The sequence below is a fragment of the Geotrypetes seraphini genome, chromosome 12, assembly GCF_902459505.1.
Source record: "Geotrypetes seraphini chromosome 12, aGeoSer1.1, whole genome shotgun sequence".
Taxonomy (NCBI): Eukaryota; Metazoa; Chordata; class Amphibia; order Gymnophiona; family Dermophiidae; genus Geotrypetes; species Geotrypetes seraphini.
This window is the reverse complement of record NC_047095.1, coordinates 105,498,277-105,518,361: the sequence shown is the minus strand read 5'-3', so window position 1 is coordinate 105,518,361 and position 20,085 is coordinate 105,498,277. Positions and strand designations below refer to the sequence as shown.

At 41.8% G+C, this 20,085-nt stretch overlaps 1 protein-coding gene across 1 annotated transcript in view; it reads left to right on the top strand.

Moving 5' to 3' along the window:
* The window catches only part of LOC117346231 (vomeronasal type-2 receptor 26-like), a 53,582-nt gene that overhangs the window by 21,423 nt on the left and 12,074 nt on the right, over nucleotides 1-20,085 (top strand). The window contains exons 3-4 of the mRNA XM_033915637.1: nucleotides 6,345-7,136; nucleotides 13,484-13,711. Of these exons, the coding sequence (XP_033771528.1) occupies nucleotides 6,345-7,136; nucleotides 13,484-13,711 (1,020 nt within the window). The remainder of the gene's footprint in view (nucleotides 1-6,344; nucleotides 7,137-13,483; nucleotides 13,712-20,085) is intronic.

Below are 20,085 nucleotides of genomic sequence, written 5' to 3'. Positions count from 1 at the left end.
TTACCAAAGAAACATGTTTTGCAGCAGTATTCAGATTGTGACACGCAGGGGGTTGTTTATCTCATTTCATGCCCTTGTAAACTGTTGTACATCGGTCACACCACCAGGAGTATCAAGACACGTATCACTGAACATCTGAGCAAAATCAGGAGGGGGGATGTCAATGCCCCCCTAGTACAACATTGGTTAGCTTCCTCACATCAATTACAGGATTTACAGTTCACAGTACTTGAGGTGGCCTACTGTAAGAGAGGGGGAAATTATCAGGCTTGGCTTTGGAAGCATGAACAACGATGGATTTATCATTGGCAAACAGTGACACCCTTGGGTTTGAACAAGGAAGTGGAGTGGTGGGCGTTCCTCCACTAGGTGATTGACATTTCTTCCTGCATAAATACCGGGCGCTCAGCTGAGCGCTTACGTCATAGGAAACGGAGAAATTATTGATTCACCACAGGTACCCAGCTGTTAGCGTTGAGAGCTCAGGAAACGGTTCTTATTAGTGAATAATGACTCTGTATTCAATGTTTTGACACATTCATCTGCATTGTGCTTTTAGGACAAGTTTTTGAATACAAGCCTGAAAGCCGCGGGTTCTCTGAGGAAGCCAGGGCGGCGAAACGCGTCAGGACCCAGCAATCATCCACGCTTTCAGTATTCTTCAGCTAAGTCCTTTTTTGAATAGTTGCATATTTTGAAGCTGTTACATATTGAAATTCATTCAAAGACTGGACATTCATTCAGTATTTCTAAAGACTCTGAGCATATTATGAGTTCACCTTGTGAGCACTTTAAAACATCTTCTTCATACGGTGCAATGATAGATACCTTAAGAGTTTTTATAGGGGTTTGGTCCCCATACTGAACTCTTTATTTCCATCTTGGAATCTGAGCACCACCTAATGAAAAGAATTTTGAAGTAGCTAGTGGGTCCCTTTACTAGTTTGTTTCTTGATACGGTTCATTTAGGAACCCTTTTGCTTTTTGAATTTACCCAGTTGTTTATATTGGGATTCAGTACCTTCATTGTCTGGGTAGAATTTCACATGGCGTCTACCGGCTGGGATACCATGTTTTCTTTCACCGACCAACAAGCTGATGACATCTTGTCTTCTTTCAAACTTTTCACACAGGAAGACGTGTCCACCCCCTCAGTAGATTGGGAACACTTAGCTTTTTTACAGAAGAGAACTATCAGGGCAGAATTGCATGCTGCTACACTAGCGGAATACTGCAGAGCTAGACGTATTCCCAGGGGGCTCCGTATGCGTACAGAGCCCCGTCTCTTTCTTGACAATGTTAGTTTTTTGGAAAAATGGAATGCCATTTTGAATAAATGCTCACAAGATTTAATGCTGCTCATCATAGACACAACTAAACAAGAATTAAATACATATCATTCTGAATACCAAGAAAAAGTCACGTTAGTGCAAAACACATTACCACCAGAAGACTTTTCTACTAAAATAACTGATTTAAAAAAACAGATGGAAGAATTCCGAGCAGACATTAGAAAAACTAAGGTTGGGAAATTTAAGAGAGATGAGGGAGATTACATCCGGGGATACGTGTACCCATGGATGGACCGCAATAAACGGTCCCGTCAACCTAGAAAAACCACTTACGCACAAACATCTAGCGGGTCAAGTGGGGAGGACCCTAACTCTGACTCCAGTAGCTCAGCAATGTCAGGACCGGTTCAGACCCGTTCTGCTTCAGTAAATTTTCAAGGGACGGCCTCTCACAAATCAGGAGGCCCTCGGACCACCAGGGGAAGACGCCCTCCGAAACCCTAACCGGGGCCATTAATATTTTCAATTTGTCCAGCAGAGTTCTGACTGCTAGTGAAACAGCTGTTCTCTCCAAAGGGCTGTCTTTTGTTCCATTCACAAATTACAACCCTTTGGACACCAGAATCAGTCTGTACAAACTTATCAGAAAATGTAATTTAAAACTCTTTTTTCAGGACAAACCTAATGACCCCGGTCCCATGGGATTACACAAACCCTCGACCTGGACCCCGCCCGGGCCCTTAGATCCACATGTGCAGGTTTTTTATAACCTAGTCGAGCGTGACCTTGCCAGTTTAGAATGTCAATCTTCACATATTAAACGGAATTTGACCACAGACATGAGTCTTTCGTTAAGGACTTTGTCCCATGATGTGGACATTGTGATTCGTTCAGCTGACAAGGGTGGTGGCATCGTTATACAGGATACTGCTGCTTATGTTAATGAAGCACACAGACAACTGAGTGATGCACAGTATTATGCAGCTTTACCTGGCGACCCCACCACAGACATTTCTGATCTTATTCACCACATCCTCTTACAGGCATTAGAAAAGGGCACTATCACGGACAGGGAGTATCGTTTTTTACATCAAAACTACCCTACTATCCCTGTGATATACTTCGTCCCTAAAATTCATAAACATGCAACCATTCCTCCAGGGCGCCCCATTGTTTCTGGCATTGGTTCCATTTTGGAGCCTCTGTCGGACTTTGTAGACTTCTATTTAAAACCTCTAGTGTCTGAAGCTAAATCATACATAAAGGATACAACCTCTATGTTAGTGTGGCTCCAGGAGTCAGTAAGCATCCCTTGTGGGGCAATCATGGTCACTCTTGACATACAGGCGTTGTATACCAACATCCCTCAAACGAGTGCTATTGAGGTTGTTCGTAAACATCTTGATACACTTCAGTTGTCTCCAGCTAGAATTGATTTTTTAGTCACCATAGCTACTATTGCCTTGCAGTACAATTACTTCATGTTTGACAATGATTTTTTCATGCAGATACAGGGTACTGCCATGGGGGCCACTATGGCCCCGTCTCTTGCATGCCTGTACGTCACTGACTTTGAAAACACACACATTTATTCATCTACATATGCTTCAGAGATACATGTGTGGAAGCGCTACATTGATGATATTTTTTTGATTTGGACTAACACCATGGAATTGTTTCAGCAGTTTTTACAGTGGCTCAACACTTGTGACTCGCATCTCCAATTTACTGCGAGTACTTCTTACACACACATAGCCTTTTTGGACATTCACATCTCCATACAAGACGGGGCTTTTGTCACAACCATACATCGCAAATCTACAGATAGGAATACTCTTCTACATTATGAGAGTTACCACCCCCGCCATCTGAGAAATAATTTACCCGTGGGTCAATTTCTAAGATTGCGGCGTCTGTGCAGCACCAAGGCAGAATTCAAACTCCGCTCAGGTGATATGTGGCAACGATTCAGAGACCGTGGATATCCCAATGGCATCATCAAAAAGGCATACAAAAGAGCCCTTTATGCCCATCGTACTTACCTGCTTCAACCCTCCACTGATCAATCTGAATCCAGGATGGTGTGCACCCTTCCATACTCTTACAAAGTATTCCACATTAAAAAAATCATCATGACCCATTGGCACTTGTTGCAGGTTCACCCCAGTCTTGCCCAACCCCCCCTTTTTGCTTTTTCTAGGGGAAGAAATATACGGGATACTGTGTCCTCGTCCCACTTTGTTAGTACACCAGCAGACGTTATGATTCAAGAACCCATGGGACATTTTAAATGTGGACATTGTACCATATGTGCGCATGCACTGGTTATTACCAGTATACACCACCCTAGGTTACCAAAGAAACATGTTTTGCAGCAGTATTCAGATTGTGACACGCAGGGGGTTGTTTATCTCATTTCATGCCCTTGTAAACTGTTGTACATCGGTCACACCACCAGGAGTATCAAGACACGTATCACTGAACATCTGAGCAAAATCAGGAGGGGGGATGTCAATGCCCCCCTAGTACAACATTGGTTAGCTTCCTCACATCAATTACAGGATTTACAGTTCACAGTACTTGAGGTGGCCCACTGTAAGAGAGGGGGAAATTATCAGGCTTGGCTTTGGAAGCATGAACAACGATGGATTTATCATTGGCAAACAGTGACACCCTTGGGTTTGAACAAGGAAGTGGAGTGGTGGGCGTTCCTCCACTAGGTGATTGACATTTCTTCCTGCATAAATACCGGGCGCTCAGCTGAGCGCTTACGTCATAGGAAACGGAGAAATTATTGATTCACCACAGGTACCCAGCTGTTAGCGTTGAGAGCTCAGGAAACGGTTCTTATTAGTGAATAATGACTCTGTATTCAATGTTTTGACACATTCATCTGCATTGTGCTTTTAGGACAAGTTTTTGAATACAAGCCTGAAAGCCGCGGGTTCTCTGAGGAAGCCAGGGCGGCGAAACGCGTCAGGACCCAGCAATCATCCACGCTTTCAGTATTCTTCAGCTAAGTCCTTTTTTGAATAGTTGCATATTTTGAAGCTGTTACATATTGAAATTCATTCAAAGACTGGACATTCATTCAGTATTTCTAAAGACTCTGAGCATATTATGAGTTCACCTTGTGAGCACTTTAAAACATCTTCTTCATACGGTGCAATGATAGATACCTTAAGAGTTTTTATAGGGGTTTGGTCCCCATACTGAACTCTTTATTTCCATCTTGGAATCTGAGCACCACCTAATGAAAAGAATTTTGAAGTAGCTAGTGGGTCCCTTTACTAGTTTGTTTCTTTATGGATAGGAAAACAACATAAATAAGCCATGTAGTTTTAATCTGCCTTCATTTTTCTCTGATTCAATAACATACTGTCAATTCCTGGAGAAGATGAGAGGAGTAGGAATTCAGTGACACAATTATATCAATGTTACCATTGATTACCCATGTTTACTGTGTTCAATTTAAGCTCCTAGTGTAAACACATAGGGCTGGATTCTGTAACCAGTGCCAATATTAGTGGCAGCCTTAAAAGTGGCCGCCAATCGCATGTCAGTCATGCATCGGTGCCAGGTTCAGAATCACACCTACAGGAAACATAGGTGCTTTAGGCCTCTTAACACAAGAGGAGTTGAGCACCTGATGCTGTCAATCACGGGGGCATATTGGGGGGTCTTCTGGCAGAAAGAGTTGTGAACCCTCCTTCTAGCAATCACTGGGATATATTGGGGGTCTTCTGGGCAGGGGGAATTGGGCATCCTTCTTGCCTCATTCATTTGGGGAGGGGACTGGCATCTGCACGCATGGCCACTATACTTATTGCAGCAGAGAGATCCCTTGCCACAATATGTAGCGGCCATGTCTACAGTAACCCAGTTCTGTAACCAGTGTCTGTAACATGGACATCAGTTACAGAATCGGGCTTATTTTAGGCAGCCTTAGGCCTGATTCTGTATAGGATGCCCGTCGGCTTCTGAGACCGGGTGCCATATACAGAATCTGGGCTTCAGAATTTATATCTAGATAGCAGCCAGAACTGGTACATCTAAACTAATGTATATACCATAGAAATATTTAACCCTTTAGTTGGCAGATGGTGAAAATGGCTGCTTTATGTAACTTGATGTTTAAACAGAGCAACAGTGCCAAGTAACATGCATTTGGAGATGTAGATCTCTCATAAGAGCCATAAAAATGTATGTTGCTTCTGAGCAACAATGGCAAATAAAGGGTTAAACTTAATCATGATTCAGAGGTCCATATATGATGAAATAGTCACATAGCAGGTTATAGATCAACTGTTATGGGTTGAATTTGCATAAGTCAATGCCTGCATAAAAGGGTATCCTATTGCTGAAATAAGAATTTTACCCCTAATACAAGTATGAATCCAAAACACTGTCACTGTTCTTGTTCTGTGTTAATAAAGTTCTACTGTGTATTTACTTCCAGCAATAGCTTGACTCACTAGCTCTTGGTTATGTTCTATGAAAGAATTTCTACTTATTCTTTGTATCTGGGTGAGGTTGTGGCAGACCTGGATTCATCATTAATCATTTTATAGGATGAGGTGAATCAAAGCAAAAATGATGCATGCATGTGGCAGTAAAAGACCCTCCAAAACCTTTAGATCTCTTTCTATAGAGTATTGATTGGCGGAACACATACTTTTGCAAAATACCATTACTGAATTCCATATTACTTTCTGCAAATATGTTTCTGAAAGAAACTCTAAGACCAGGTGAAATGTCTTTTGTTGTGCATCTCCTCAGGAGGTTTGTAGAATGGCAGAGATTATTCTGGAAAGTTTCCAATAGTCTTCAGTCTCTGAAGAGAATCATGATGTTGTTGGTTAGTAATGGTTGAGTTTACCAATGCTCATTCAGAGCGCAATCCAGCTGTAATACCACTTCATGGAAGGTGATTTTATCATCTTCTTTTTTTTAGCTTTCTATCCTGTACAAAATATTGCTTTAAATACATGAGATTTTGAATGCTTTTGGCACAATGATGAAGATGACACTTAAATACCTCTTTTTCAACAGATTAGTTTCATCTCTCAAAATCTTTTAATGAGTGACAAGGTCAAATTTCCTTATTTTTACCGGGCTGTCCCCAGTGAGCTGCACCTCTGTGCTGGAATAATCAAGTTACTGAAATATTTTGGCTGGAGATGGGTTGGTATTCTTGCATGTTATGAAGACAAGAGCCTTAGGGCTGTCCAGATCCTAAAGGAAGGGATTGAGCAGAATGAAGGCTGCCTTGAATTTATAGAAGTCTTCAATCGTGACAATGTCACACCAACTGATATCTCCAAACTTTATCAGAGAATCAATGCATCATCATCTAATGTGATCATTCTTTATTGTAGTAGGGATTATGTCTTCAATCTGTTTGTAAATGTAAATAATTTCATTTTAACAAAAAAGGTCTGGATCACCACATATGAACAGGATTTCATCTTGAGTTATGAATTGGACAAAGGAGTAAGGAACAACACTTTGGCATTCACAGTTGCAAAAAAAAATATTCCAAGTTTTTCAAAATTTGTGCGTGAGGTAAATTATATACTGTTTCCACTTGATTATTTTTCTTTATTATGGTGGAATAACCTGTGTGACAGCCATTGCCAAAAGAACATCAGGAGATCTTGTGTCATCAATGAAGCAACATTCTTTGGAACACATTGTAACACCAAATACTTGGGAAGCAGCTATAGTGTTTACAATGCTGTGTATGCTTTGGCACACGCACTGCATAACATGGTCAGATCTGGGTTTCAAAACAACTCTATACGGAGTAGAGAAAGGAAATTTTTGGATTATTTGCCCTGGAAGGTAAAATCATTTGTTAGAGAATGGATCATTGTAAAAAAGATTGATATACACTGAATATCACAGTGTGGAAAGCATCATCTATGTCCACATTCCCTTTTCGGTTGTGCTCTATGAGACTTGGGGATTACATTACATTACATTACGGATTTCTATTCCGCTTGTACCTTGCGGTTCTAAGCGGATTACATTGGAAGATAACTGGGCATTTCCAGGAAGTTACATTACATTGGAAGATAGCTGGACATTTCCACGAAGATACATTGGAAGAAAGTTGGACATTTCCATGAAATTACATTACATTAGAAGGTGGTTGGTTTCAAGTTACATAGTGAGGTTTCAGGTTATTTTGTGACAGAGAGAAGAAGATTCCAGCATGATGGGATTCGTGTTAGGTTAGGTTAACCGAATATGTTTTTTGAATAGTAGTGTTTTTATTTCTTTTTGGAATGCTTTATAGTCTGTTGTTGTAGTCAATAGGTTGGATATGGAGGGGTCAAATTTCACTTCTTTAATAGCTAGGAGGCTGTTGTATAGTTTTTTGTGTTGGGTACTTTTGAGTGCTGGGTAGGAGAATGGTGTCTTGTTTTTTTTTCCTAATTCTGGGTGAAAGGTTTCGATTTAGGTGATTGTTTAGGTAGGTAGGCGCAGTTCCGTTTATTACTTTGTATAATTGAATTAATAATTTGAATTGGATTCTGGCTTGTATGGGTAGCCAGTGTGAGTCTAGGTAGGCATTGGTGATGTGGTGAAATATTCCTAGTGAATAGATTAGCCTGAGAGCTGTGTTCTGAACGGACTGTAGTTGTTTAAGTTTATTGGACAAGGTAGGTAGAGGATGTTGCAGTAGTCCAATAGTCCTAGTACAAGGGATTGGACTATGATCCTGTATTGTTCTTTGTTGAAGAATTTTCTTATTTTTCGTAGGTTACGCATGGTGAAGTATGCTTTTTGTGTTGTTTTGTTGATTTGAGTCTGCATTGAGCAGCATCTATCTATCAATACTCCAAGGATTTTAAGAGATGTCTGTATTGGATATTTGGTTACATTTATTACCAATTCTGTTATAGAAGGGTTTTTGTCCTTTTCAAGTAGTAAGAATTTTGTTTTATCCGAGTTAAGCTTCAATTTGTGGTTTGTCATCCATTTTTCCACTGCTTTCAGAGTTGTTTCCAGGTGTCCTGTTGAGTTGGGGGTCTTGGTTATCGAAGGGGAGCAGAATGGTTATGTCGTCTGCGCAACTGAATGATATTACATTTAGGGTATCTAGAGTGGTACCAAGGGAGGATATGAATAGATTGAAGAGGATGGGTGATAGTGGTGACCCTTGTGGGACTCCACAGGGGTTAGACCATGGGGATTATTTGAGATCATTAGACTTTACTCTATAGGTTCTTGTTTTAAGGAATCCTTGGATCCAGTTGTATACCCCACCTGAGATCCCTATGGCATCTATTATCTGGAGTAGTATGGTGTGATCTACTAGGTCAAATGCAGCAGAAAGATCTAGTTGGATAATTAGTATCCTACTTCCTTTACTGAGGTGTTGTCGGGCTGTATTCAGTAGTGTTGCTAGTAATGTCTCTGTGCTATGGTTTGTTCTGAATCCTGATTGTGAGTAAGTTATGGTTTTCCAGGTAATTTGTGAGATATTATACAACAAGACATTCTATTATTTTAACTTATAATGGGATTGAGGCAATGGGTCTATAGTTAGAGGGAGAGTCAATTGGGCCTTTATGATCTTTCAGTAGAGGGGTGATTATGATCTCGCCTAGTTCTAGTGGAAATTGGCCTTCTCTGAGTGTGATTTGTATCCATTGCATTAGGTTAGCTTTGAAATTAGGGGTAGCATTCATTAGTAGATATGAGGGGCAGTTATTCAGATCACATGAGGCTTGGCTGTATTTTTTGTAGAGTCGGTCCAAGTCAGTCCATTGTACTGTTGGGAAGTTGGTCCAGGTTCTGTCAGCAGTTATGGCTTCTTCCATTGTGGGGTTTATTAGTATCTCGTCAAGGTTGGACTGTGAGCTATTAAAAGTGGTTCTGACTGTGCGTATTTTGTATTTGAAGTGGTCTGCTAGTTGGGAGGCTGTTGGTGGGTGGTTTCCTTGAGTGGCTAGGAAAGGTGTGGTGTCAGTTAGTTTTCTTACTAGGTTGAATTGTGTTTTAGTGTCTGGTGTGTTAGTGCCAATTAGTTCGGAGTAGTAGGCTTTTCGTTTTTCCTTAAGTTTGATCTTATATTGTTTGGTTAGATTTCTCCATGCTGTTTTGTTTTGTTCCTGGTTCTGTTTTTTCCAGACTCTTTCGAGTTGTCTACAGTGTCTTTTTAGTTGGAGAAGTTCGGTGTCAAACCATTTGTCGGAAGGTCTGCAGATTCTGTGTTTTGATTTTGCTGGGGCTAACTCATTTAAGGTTGTTTCACTTAGGGTTCTCCAATGGCTTACGAATTCTTTAGGGTTGATGGAATTGAGTGCGGGGTCTACTTTGTCCCAGAATGTGTTGGGTTTGATTTTCTGGTGAGTCTTGAAGTACTTTTTTGGGGGTTTGGGTTTGTTGTTATTGTTAGCCCAGTTGATGGTGAAGGTATATTTGTAGTGGTCTGATCAGAGGGAGGGAAGTCAGGTACCGTTGGAGATGGGGATATCTGGTGTGTGAGAGTTTAGGGACATGTATGCAGCAATATCAAGTTGGTGGCCTTTTTCGTGAGTGGGTTGAGGGTTAAGAATCTGGTAAGAAAGGGCATCGAGATATGAAAGTAAACCTTCTACTTGCTTGGAGGTGTGGCCTTCTAGGTGGAGATTTATGTCTCCAAGGAGCAGGTTATGTGAAGAGTTTAGAGAGTTCTGGATGATGAAATCTTCGAGATCATGTTTTGAGGCGATCCATTTTCCTGGAGTGATGTAGCAGAGAAGGCATATCAAGGTGCCTTTTAGTGTGTCGTCGGATATTTGGCAGGCTAGAAGGTCTAAGTGGGGGGTTGAGTGTTTATCAAGGACTTTTAGTTTGAGGTTATTTCTTACACCCATTGTTATAACATAGCTTATTGCAAGATGCAAATGCAAATTTGAATTGGTGTAATTCAGTGTCAGTTAGCACCCAATTATAAACACTAATATGCTTGTTAACTGATTTAGTTGGGTTCATATTTTGGATTAGAACTATATATAGAATCTGTGTGCTTAAATTGTCATATGTGTAACTCATAAGAGGGCATTGCCAGTGGAGGGGCAAGGACAGGGCAGAGGCATTCTTTAAATTTAGGCTCATTGTTAGAGAATAGGGTCTTTTACATTCAGGCAATTCCATGCCAATTGGCCCAATTTCAAGGAGGGTTCCCACTCGACATCTTTCGGGGATACAAAAAAGTGGCCAAACAAAAAACAGCTAACAGGAACTGCAATGAAGATGCAGGAGCAAAAAAACCCAAAATGAAATTGCAGAACAATATGCAAGGTACAGGAATTTATTCAATAAAATCATAAAAACATATATAAACAGTATAAATAAAATAATTGTATCCAAATACCAGTCTTTGTTCTCTTATATACCAGACCCAACATGGTTCATGTTCGAAAAACACTTCTTCCTCAGGAGTCCAGGGTGCTGCACTGATTATTTCATTCAAATTTTTGATTATTTTAATCCATTTGGCTTTTTGATACTCTATGTATCCTGGACCCCTGAGGAAGAAGTGTTTATCGAAACACGGACCATCTTGGGTCTGGTACATAAGAGAACAAAGACCAATTTGGAGATGCAATTATTTTATTTATGCTGTTTATACATGTTTTTATGATTTTTATTGAATAAATTTCTGTACCTTCTAAATTGTTCTGCAGTTTCAGTTTGGGTTTATTACTTAAAAAGTGGCCCAAATAAAAGGGCCCTTAAATCAGGACATAATTGAGATCATGCCCCAAAACTACAGATATCTGTATTAGATGAACCAACATACCCCATGAAATAATCAATTACTCAGATAGTCATGTGGGGAGCTCTGGACCATTTGACATGAAATGGCCCATGACCAACTGCCATTGGGAGCTTTCTTTTGTAGTTTCCCATGCTATCAACAATTGCTTTACCATACTCAACAGAATGAACTCTTAATGACCATTAACAGGTCTTACCTAGTCTTCATTCTGCCCAGCTAAAATGCACATATTACACTGTATTTTTCTTTGTTGCTGTTGCAACCTGGAATTCTTTGTCTTTGCCTATTAGGGGATAACTCTCATCAAAACTGTTCAAAACAAAGGTAAAGATGTGGTTCTTTAAAAAGCCATTTGATGTTCATGACTGAACTGCTGAGGTCAATATTGGATGACTTTACCTGAATATAAGTATTATGTGTGTTCTTTGGTTGGTTGACTTTCTATGCTTTCATATCAAAGATTTTGTAGTTCCTTTCCTTTTATGTTGAATTTTAAATTATAAACTGCTTTGATCTGCAATGGGGCAGTTAAAGGCAGTATTGAAAATATCAATAAATAAATACACCAGTTTTCTGCAGGTACAAGTCCTCAAGTTCAAAGCTGGGTATGGGAATCCTCAATATACTAAGCACTATTTTATGAGGGTCATTTCATAAATAATGCACACTATTTTTTAAATTTACATGTTTATTTTTTTTCAAGTATTTCTTTACAATCCTTCAATATAGTCTCTCTGTTTTGCAATGACTGAGTCCCAAAGTCTGGGAAGATTAATTATTCCATCCAAGATACCGTTTTTGTTCAGTTGCCGAATGGCTCGGTTACCGTCAGAAAAAAAGCTCTTCCAGAGATGCAAAACAATGTCCACGCATAGGTTATTTCAACTTTGAAAAAAGGTCGAAGTCTGGTGGACTCATATCTGAAATGTAGGGAGCATGAGGTAACACCTTACAGCTGTATTTGTGTAGTTTTTCAATGATGACATTCCCTATGTGTGGGCGAGTATTGTTGCAAAGAATGAGGACAGGTTTTGTGCATTTTTTGCAAAAATTCATGATAATACACTGCTGTGACACTTCTTCCACATTCAACTTTTTCTGTAATGATGCCTTCATGATCATAAGCAAAAATCATCATTTGTTTGACTTTTGATTGAGCTTGTCAAAATTATTTTGGCCGAGGGGAAGATGGAGCTCTTCATTCATTGAAAAACTATACAAAAACGGCTAGGAGGTGTTACCTCATATTCCCTATAGCCCAGACATGAGTCCACAAGACTTTGACCTTTTTCTAAAGTTGAAACAACCTATGAGTGGACATTGTTGTGCATCTCTGGAAGAGCTTTTTTCTGCCGGTACCAAGCCATTTGGCAACTGAACAAAAACGGTGTCTTGGATGGTATAATAAAACTTCCCGGATATTGGGACTCAGTCATTGCAAAGCAGGAAGACTATATTGAAGGACTGTAAAGAAATACTTGAAAAAACAAACAAACATGTAAATGAAAAATATAGTGTGCATTATGTATGAAATGACTCTAGTATAAAGATTGCTTAGTGCTAAGGCCCAGGTTCTAAAACAGTGCCATGATCATCAGCCACCCACAAAAGTTGTACTGATCACATGTTAATCTCACGATGGCACCATTTTTAGAATCACAGCTATATCACATTTAGGCACCAGTAATGTAGGCCTTGATAACCCTGGCCTACATTTCCAGTGCCTATCTGTGATGATATTCATGACTACGGAGATATCTACTGATGCCTAAGTGTACTTCAAGCATTAACCAAACCTCTTTTACCCTTAGGCACTGGTAAGTGCCTCTGTAGATGGGGTTCCAGCACCTTTTGTGGTGGAGTCTTTTTTGTAATGAGATTTTAATTTCTTTTAAATGATACAATTAATTAGCACATCAGTTAAAGGCAATTAAACGAATTAAAAATGGTTCCTAACAAGCAGCACTGTTTATAGTATTTGGGCCTAAGTAACCTTTGTAAAATTGGTGCCTTTGTAAATGGTCCATTTGGAAACTGTTCTTACTGTATGTAGGTAATATTTAAGCGTGTCCTCTGTATTCGTAATTTTACCTATATTTGAGACAGGCATTCTGAGGACGTTAGGCTAAGGATTGAAATATGACACATATTGTTTTCAAAACTAGTTGACGTTTTAGTAGAAAAAGTGTTCATAAGAAAGTCAGGTGCAAGCGTCTGTGGATATTTATTGCATTATTGAATTTCAAAGTGAACATCCACAGATAAAAAGAATCCACAGACTATGCAGCTATACAAACAATATAAAAATTATTCTTCAGAATAATTTGAAAAAGGAAAATAGTTTTGTTTTTATGTGTGCTTGAATTTACATGGTTAACCTGGAAATATCAAAATTGTACCCTTTATTCTTAAGCTTCATCATTATCTGAAGAGTGTCCATTTTAAGAATGGTCTTGGTGAAGAGATATTTTTTGATGAGAATGGAGGCCTCACCATTGGATACAATATCATAAACATTGTCTATCTACCCAACAGAACACGTAGGAATGATGTTGTTGGTAGTTATAATCCTTATGCTCCTCCAGGACAGGATTTCATCATTGATGAAGAGGCCATCATGTGGGATAGTGACTTCACTGAGGTCAGAATCAATTAACATTAGAACATGATGAAATATGCTGAGTCATGTAGAGAAACCTTGCCTCATGTTTATTTAGTTATTTTATTTAAAAAATTTATAATCCACTTGAATCTAAGCTATCTTCCTGTGTTACTCTTACAAATCTTTGGTTTTGAAATTCTCCATCCTCTGGTCAGTCAAATTGTGCTTAGCCAGCATGTTGTCTGTGCAAAATATAGCTATAGCCAAGTCAACTGAATTGGAAGTATTCTGCAGTTATCATGAGTGTTTTACTTGATAATTTATGCATCAGTCATAGGGCAGGTATAATTGCTCTATACCCATTCTTTTCTCAAACTCTACCCCTTTGCAATCCCACTTGCAAACTATATGCTTATGTTTATACTACTACTAATGACTGGAGAGTCAATTTAGAATGGTTTGTATGAGTTTCAGAAATGGTGTTACAAATATGAGCATTGGTAAAGGTGTTGCAATACATGAGTTAAATATTGTGACCACCACTGTGGTCCGCACAGGACTCCACAGCACCTCTAGTAGTTACAATAACGAACAGCAATAGCGTGTGACCCGGCCTGGAGTCACCCTGCAAGCCTGGACTGACACCAATTAGAAAACAAAAATCACAATGTCCCAAAAAAAGGTAATAAATCAAAATGCCTCAGCTTTATTCTTTCCAAAACATAAAAGTCAGGATAATTATGAGGCCCACAGAACAGGTAAGTAGACCATCAAACTTTAAACAGTCCAATCTCAAAAAGTAAGAGCAATAAACAGTTCAAATATAAAGTCCAAAGTGTTTTCACTTTCTTTCTCACCTCTGAGTTTAAATCAGCCTGCTCCTAAGCAGGATATTCAGTTCATCAAAAAAAAACAAAAAAACAATAGGGTTAAATGCACTGGATACCCTATTCTCAGTGCTTCAATGTGAAGCCTCTGGCAGCCATGCAATTCACTGCCAGGCAATGGAGAGCGCCTCAGGTTTGCTTTCTATCTTAGCTAACAATAGCCTCAAAATGCCCTCCCAGGTAATAGCAAACCTCTCCCAAAACAGACACTATCAGCTTCACAGAAAATGCAAAACAGAAAAGAAAAGAAAAGCAAAATCCCAAAAAGGTTCAGCTTCAGCAAACAGTCTTTCTCAAACAAAGCAAGCTGTAAATACACTCACTGTTTCAATCCAGTTGGGACTTGCAGCTGGTGGAAAGATCAACCTCTATGGCTTATTCATCAAAACATATTCCCTCAGGCAGGTTGTCCAGTTCCATGGGGAGATCAGAATCTGAAAAGACTTCATCCAGCATTTCTCCAGCTTCCTGCACCTCCATAGATGAGGCTGTATCACCCTTGCTTGGCCCGAGGAGACTCTCAGGGAGAAAAGGTCTGAACCTTCTCCCTAGCCTGCCTGTCTGTTTGCTCTCAGCTGCTGGTTTATATATTCTAGGGACACACCCTAACCTGGCTGACTCAGCAGGGAACAACTTAGCTCTAGGGCTCCTCCTGTTGTGGCCTGGATACTGTTCATCCAGGAGGTCCTTGGAAATCTCAGGCTCCCCCTGGTGGTCAACCTGAAAAATCATCCCTTTTTACCCTAGGACATTCTTTATACAATCCTATCCGGGTTTTTCTTTTAACTTTTTCTCCGGGCTTAGCTGGGACCTTGGCATGCTTCGTGTATGCCTGGTCACATACCCCCACCCTTAAATGTTGCTTATCCTGATAAGCAGAGGTGTTTTCCGGGATACGTGAAAGAATGTCAACATTAGTATTTAACTTGCCTGGTCAGTGTACCACTGTAAATCGGAAGGTTTGCAGTGCAAGATACCACCGAGTGAGCCGCGCATTATTGTTTCTCATAGTGCTCAACCATTTCAATGCAGCATGATCAGTTACTAATGTAAAAGTACGCTCTTCCAGGTAGTGCACTAAGGTCTGCATCACCCACTTAGCAGCCAAACATTCTAACTCTACTACTGCGTAGTTTCTTTCATTAGGATGCAATTTCCTACTTAAATATAGAACAGGGTGTTCAAGGCCCTGCTCCTCCTGACTAAGCATGGCCCCTAATCCACACCCGGAAGCATCTGTCTGCAGAGTGAAAGGTTTATTAAAATCCACAGCAGTCAAGACAGGTTGCTTACAGAGACTCCCCTTCAGGTCCTGAAAAGCTTCCGTACTGCTAGACCCCCAGGGTAATTTGTCGGGACCCTCCTTTTTTAACAGGTTGGTTAACGGGGTAGCTCTAGTGGCAAAATCCTGGATAAACCTCCTATAGTACCCAAGAAGTCCCAGAAATCCCCGCAACTGCTTCTTTGAAGTAGGACGTGGATAATCCTGGATACACTGGACCTTATCCACCAGGGGCCTAATTTTCCCTCGCCCTACTGTGTATCCTAAGTATTTCACTTCATGCTGCCCCAGAAAACATTTTTTTGGATTTATAGTAAATCCTGTCCTTCTGAGAGATTCTAGTACTGCTGAAACATGTTCTAGGTGTTGTGCCCACGACACAGAATATATGACGATATCGTCTAGGTAGGCCTCTGCGTAGGCCTGGTGTCCCCTTAGGACCTCGTTCACTGCGCGTTGGCAAGTCACAACAGCCCCGTGAAGTCCAAAAGGCATGCGGGTAAATTGGTAGAGCCCATAGGGGGTGCTAAATGCTGTTTTGGGCTTGGCAGCAGCTGTTAGGGGAATCTGCCAATACCCTTTGGTAAGGTCAATGGTCGACAAATACTGCACCTGACCAAGACGGTCCAACAGCTCGTCCACCCGCAGCATGGGAAATGCATCAAATTGCGAAACTTCATTGACCTGCCAAAAATCAATGCTAAAACGGGGAGACCCATCTGCCTTCGGGACAATCACGATTGGGCTGCACCAGAGACTCTGTGAGGGTTTGATGACTCCCAGTGCCAGCATTTCCTGGACTAAACCATTAACCAATTTCTTTTTCTCTTCGGACAATAGGTAAGGTCGGACCCTCACTATCCTACTTGGGGCGGTTATGATGTCATGGGCGATTCCTTTCGTATGGCCCGGAATGTGTGAAAACACATCCGAAAACTTTCCCACTAGGGCCTGCACCTGCTGTGCCTGGGTTACCGAGAGCTCCGGGCCTACATTAACCTTCTCTTCCCGCCCTAGATCGGCTATTTGGGGACACAAATCGTCCTCCTGACACCGCTGAGCAACCAGCGCTAACGTTTCCCTATCTTTCCAGGGCTTAAGCAGATTAACGTGATAAGTCTGAACGTGTTTCTTCTCATCTTTCACCCTATAATTTACAGGGCCTACTTTCTCTACCACCGTGGCTGGCCCTTTCCAGTGAGCAAGGAACTTATGCAGGTCAGATGGTACCAGTATCAGTACCCGATCACCGACTTCAAACTGGCGCTCTTTAGCCTTCCTGTCATAATAGGTCTTCTGTTTTCTTTGAGCAAACTCTAAATTTTCTCTCCCCAGTCCAGCAACTTGAGCCAGCCTCTGTTTAAGTTGGGTCAAATGGGATAACACATCTAATTCAGCCTCATCCGGTGGGTCCCAACCCTCCTTTACTACATCAAGAAGCCCTCTGGGAGCGCATCCATACAACATCTCGAAGGGACTGACCCCCAAAGAATCCTGGACTCTTTCCCTGGCAGCGAATAAAACATAGGGAATAAATAGATCCCAGTCTCTCATATTCCCTTTTAGACCCTTCTTTAACATATGTTTGAGAGTCTGGTTAAAACGCTCTACTAGGCCATTAGCCTGCGGATGATAAGCAGAGGTTTTAATATGTCTTTTTCCCAGCTCTCTCCAAAATCCTTCCATCTCCCTAGATAGAAAATTACTCCCACGATCAGACAGTACCTCCCTGGGGAAACCAATGCTACAAAATAATCCCATTAACTCTTTCATTAGTGCTTTAGAAGATGTTTTCCGAAGCGGGAAAGCCCAGGGAAATCTTGTGGCCACATCCATCACCACAAAGATAAAATTATACCCCCTTACCGTTCTTTCCAATGGACCTACTATGTCCATGGCTAATCTCTTGAGGGGTTCATCTACCACGGGAATGGGAATTAGGGGTGCTCGAGGCGGCTTATCCATGGTCAGCTGTTGACAGCTGGGACAAGACTTACAAAACTCCTCTACCTCCTGTCTCAATCTCGGCCAGAAGAACCTGCCCAAAATCTGGGTCTGGGTCGCTAGTACCCCCTTGTGTCCAGCTAATGGGGAATCGTGAGCCAATTGCAGAATGATCTTCCTAAACCCCTTCGGGACCACCAATTGTTCATTCTTTTCCCCTGAAAGTTCTGGGCATGTTTCTACCTTATAAAGAAGACCCCTTCTAATCCTGAATCTGGCTTTTCCCGATTTTGGCCCTGTAGCCTGCTGCCACAGATCTTGTAAAGACGGGTCAGCACGCTGTTCCCTAAGAAATGTGGGAAAGGTATCCACTATCTCTTGTGGAAGCCCTGGGAACTCTTGCGTCTGACCAACCTTTCGCAAGGCCTGAGTGCGTTGTTGCTGCTGCCTTCTTTTCTGAGCCCTTGAGGCTCTTGCCTGTTTTTGAGTAGGCCTTTCCACAACTCCCTCCTGAAAAGGAAACACCTTCCCCAGTTCTGCCTCAGGACCTACGGTGGGTAAACCCTGAGACCGAGTATTGACAAGCCCCTGTTTAGTACCCAGACACTCACTCAACCCTGGCCAGTCCTGACCCAGAATCAGGTCATACGGGGCACCGGGTACCAGAGCTACGGATACTTGATAAACCCTATCTTGGTGAAGGATTGGGATTGGTGAAGGATTGGGATTGGGATTGGGATTGGGATTGGTGAAGGATTGGCCTAAGTGAATAGTGTACACTATCCCCATGTATACATTTAATCACCACTCTTTCCCCATTGGAGGTTTCTTTCTCCCCAGGGAACACCTTTTCCCAGAAGCGTACCAACATCATCGACTGATCGGCCCCTGTGTCGATCAGTGCTATTGTTTCGTGTCCGCCTACGGACACTGGCGTAGTGCATGCATTTTTCAGCCCTTGCCCAGGGATACTTATTTTGTTCCCCCTAGTATCACCCCTGACCCTCTGGCTGGATAGGTTTACTACTCTACAAAAATCTTGTGTATGTCCTAACCGACCACACCTATCACATTTCCTCTTATTTCTCGGAGCGCTAGGCCAAGATAAAGGAATAGAGGCAACTTTAACAGAGGGTTTCCTATTCCCAATTACATCTAACCACATGGGATTCTGCCTAGGGGTGTGTGCTTGCACCAGACTTAAACTAGGGCCTACCCCTGAGAGTTCCTGGGCGCCAAGAAAGGTGTCTAGAACTTCTAAGCCCCGTCCTAGCATCTCAGGACTGAGAAGAACTTCAGGGTCTTCTCTAGGCACAGTCTCAGACCAGTTTAAATGTGTCAACATATTAAGTCCTACCGGAGCCGGAGATGCTACACTCGGTATCTCTTGCCTTGCCAGTGATGCCGTGGTTTGTTGCAGAATCTGTGCAAACACTCTGGCCTGTTCCTGCACGGATGACATTAATTCTCCGTACTGCTGTATCATCACGTCCTGGCGGGTTTGCCAATGAGCCTCATTGGTCCTTAAAATTTCCTCCAGTTCCTTGGCCTGTCTCTGGTCCTCCTCGGTCATCGCTGTCAATATCTGGGCCTGCTCCATAGCAAGGACCTAGAAAGCAAGCAAAAAGAAAAGGAACCCAAGTGTGGCTGTATCGAGAGAGTTCCCCTCTTAATAACCTCTCCCAGTCTCCAGCCCTCCCCAACCAGCACTACCTAATCCTCACCAGCTACCCCGGGTACCCTTACCGGAGGCACTGATGAGTCTGCGCGTCTGTGCTGATTGGGTGCACCGCCCGTGCTGTCACCAGTCTGGAACTGGGTTCGGTCTGGATCCACTAGTCCCTCTGGGTCTCTGGTCTGGCTCTCTCCACCTCCGAACTCGAACTGAGCTCCTCGCTGCACTCCTCCACAGGATATGCTGCTGTCTTTATCCTGGTTTCCTCTTTCCGGTTTGGTCCTTGAAGACTCCTCCTCCGGTTCGGTCACAGGAAACTCCAGATAAAGTACTCCAAAAAATATAATTCTCCAAACAAAACAATTGGTAAATAGTCCCTCAATCGCAATATCACATCAAGGATAAGCAAGTCCAAAAATGGCAAAGCAAAAGAAAAACTTTTTTTTTTTTTCAATTGCAGTTCCCTGGTGTCGCCTGCAGGAGGTGCAATAATCCCACTCCTGATACCAATTAATGTGACCACCACTGTGGTCCGCACGGGACTCCACAGCACCTCTAGTAGTTACAATAACGAACAGCAATAGCGTGTGATCCGGCCTGGAGTCACCCTGCAGGTCTGGACTGA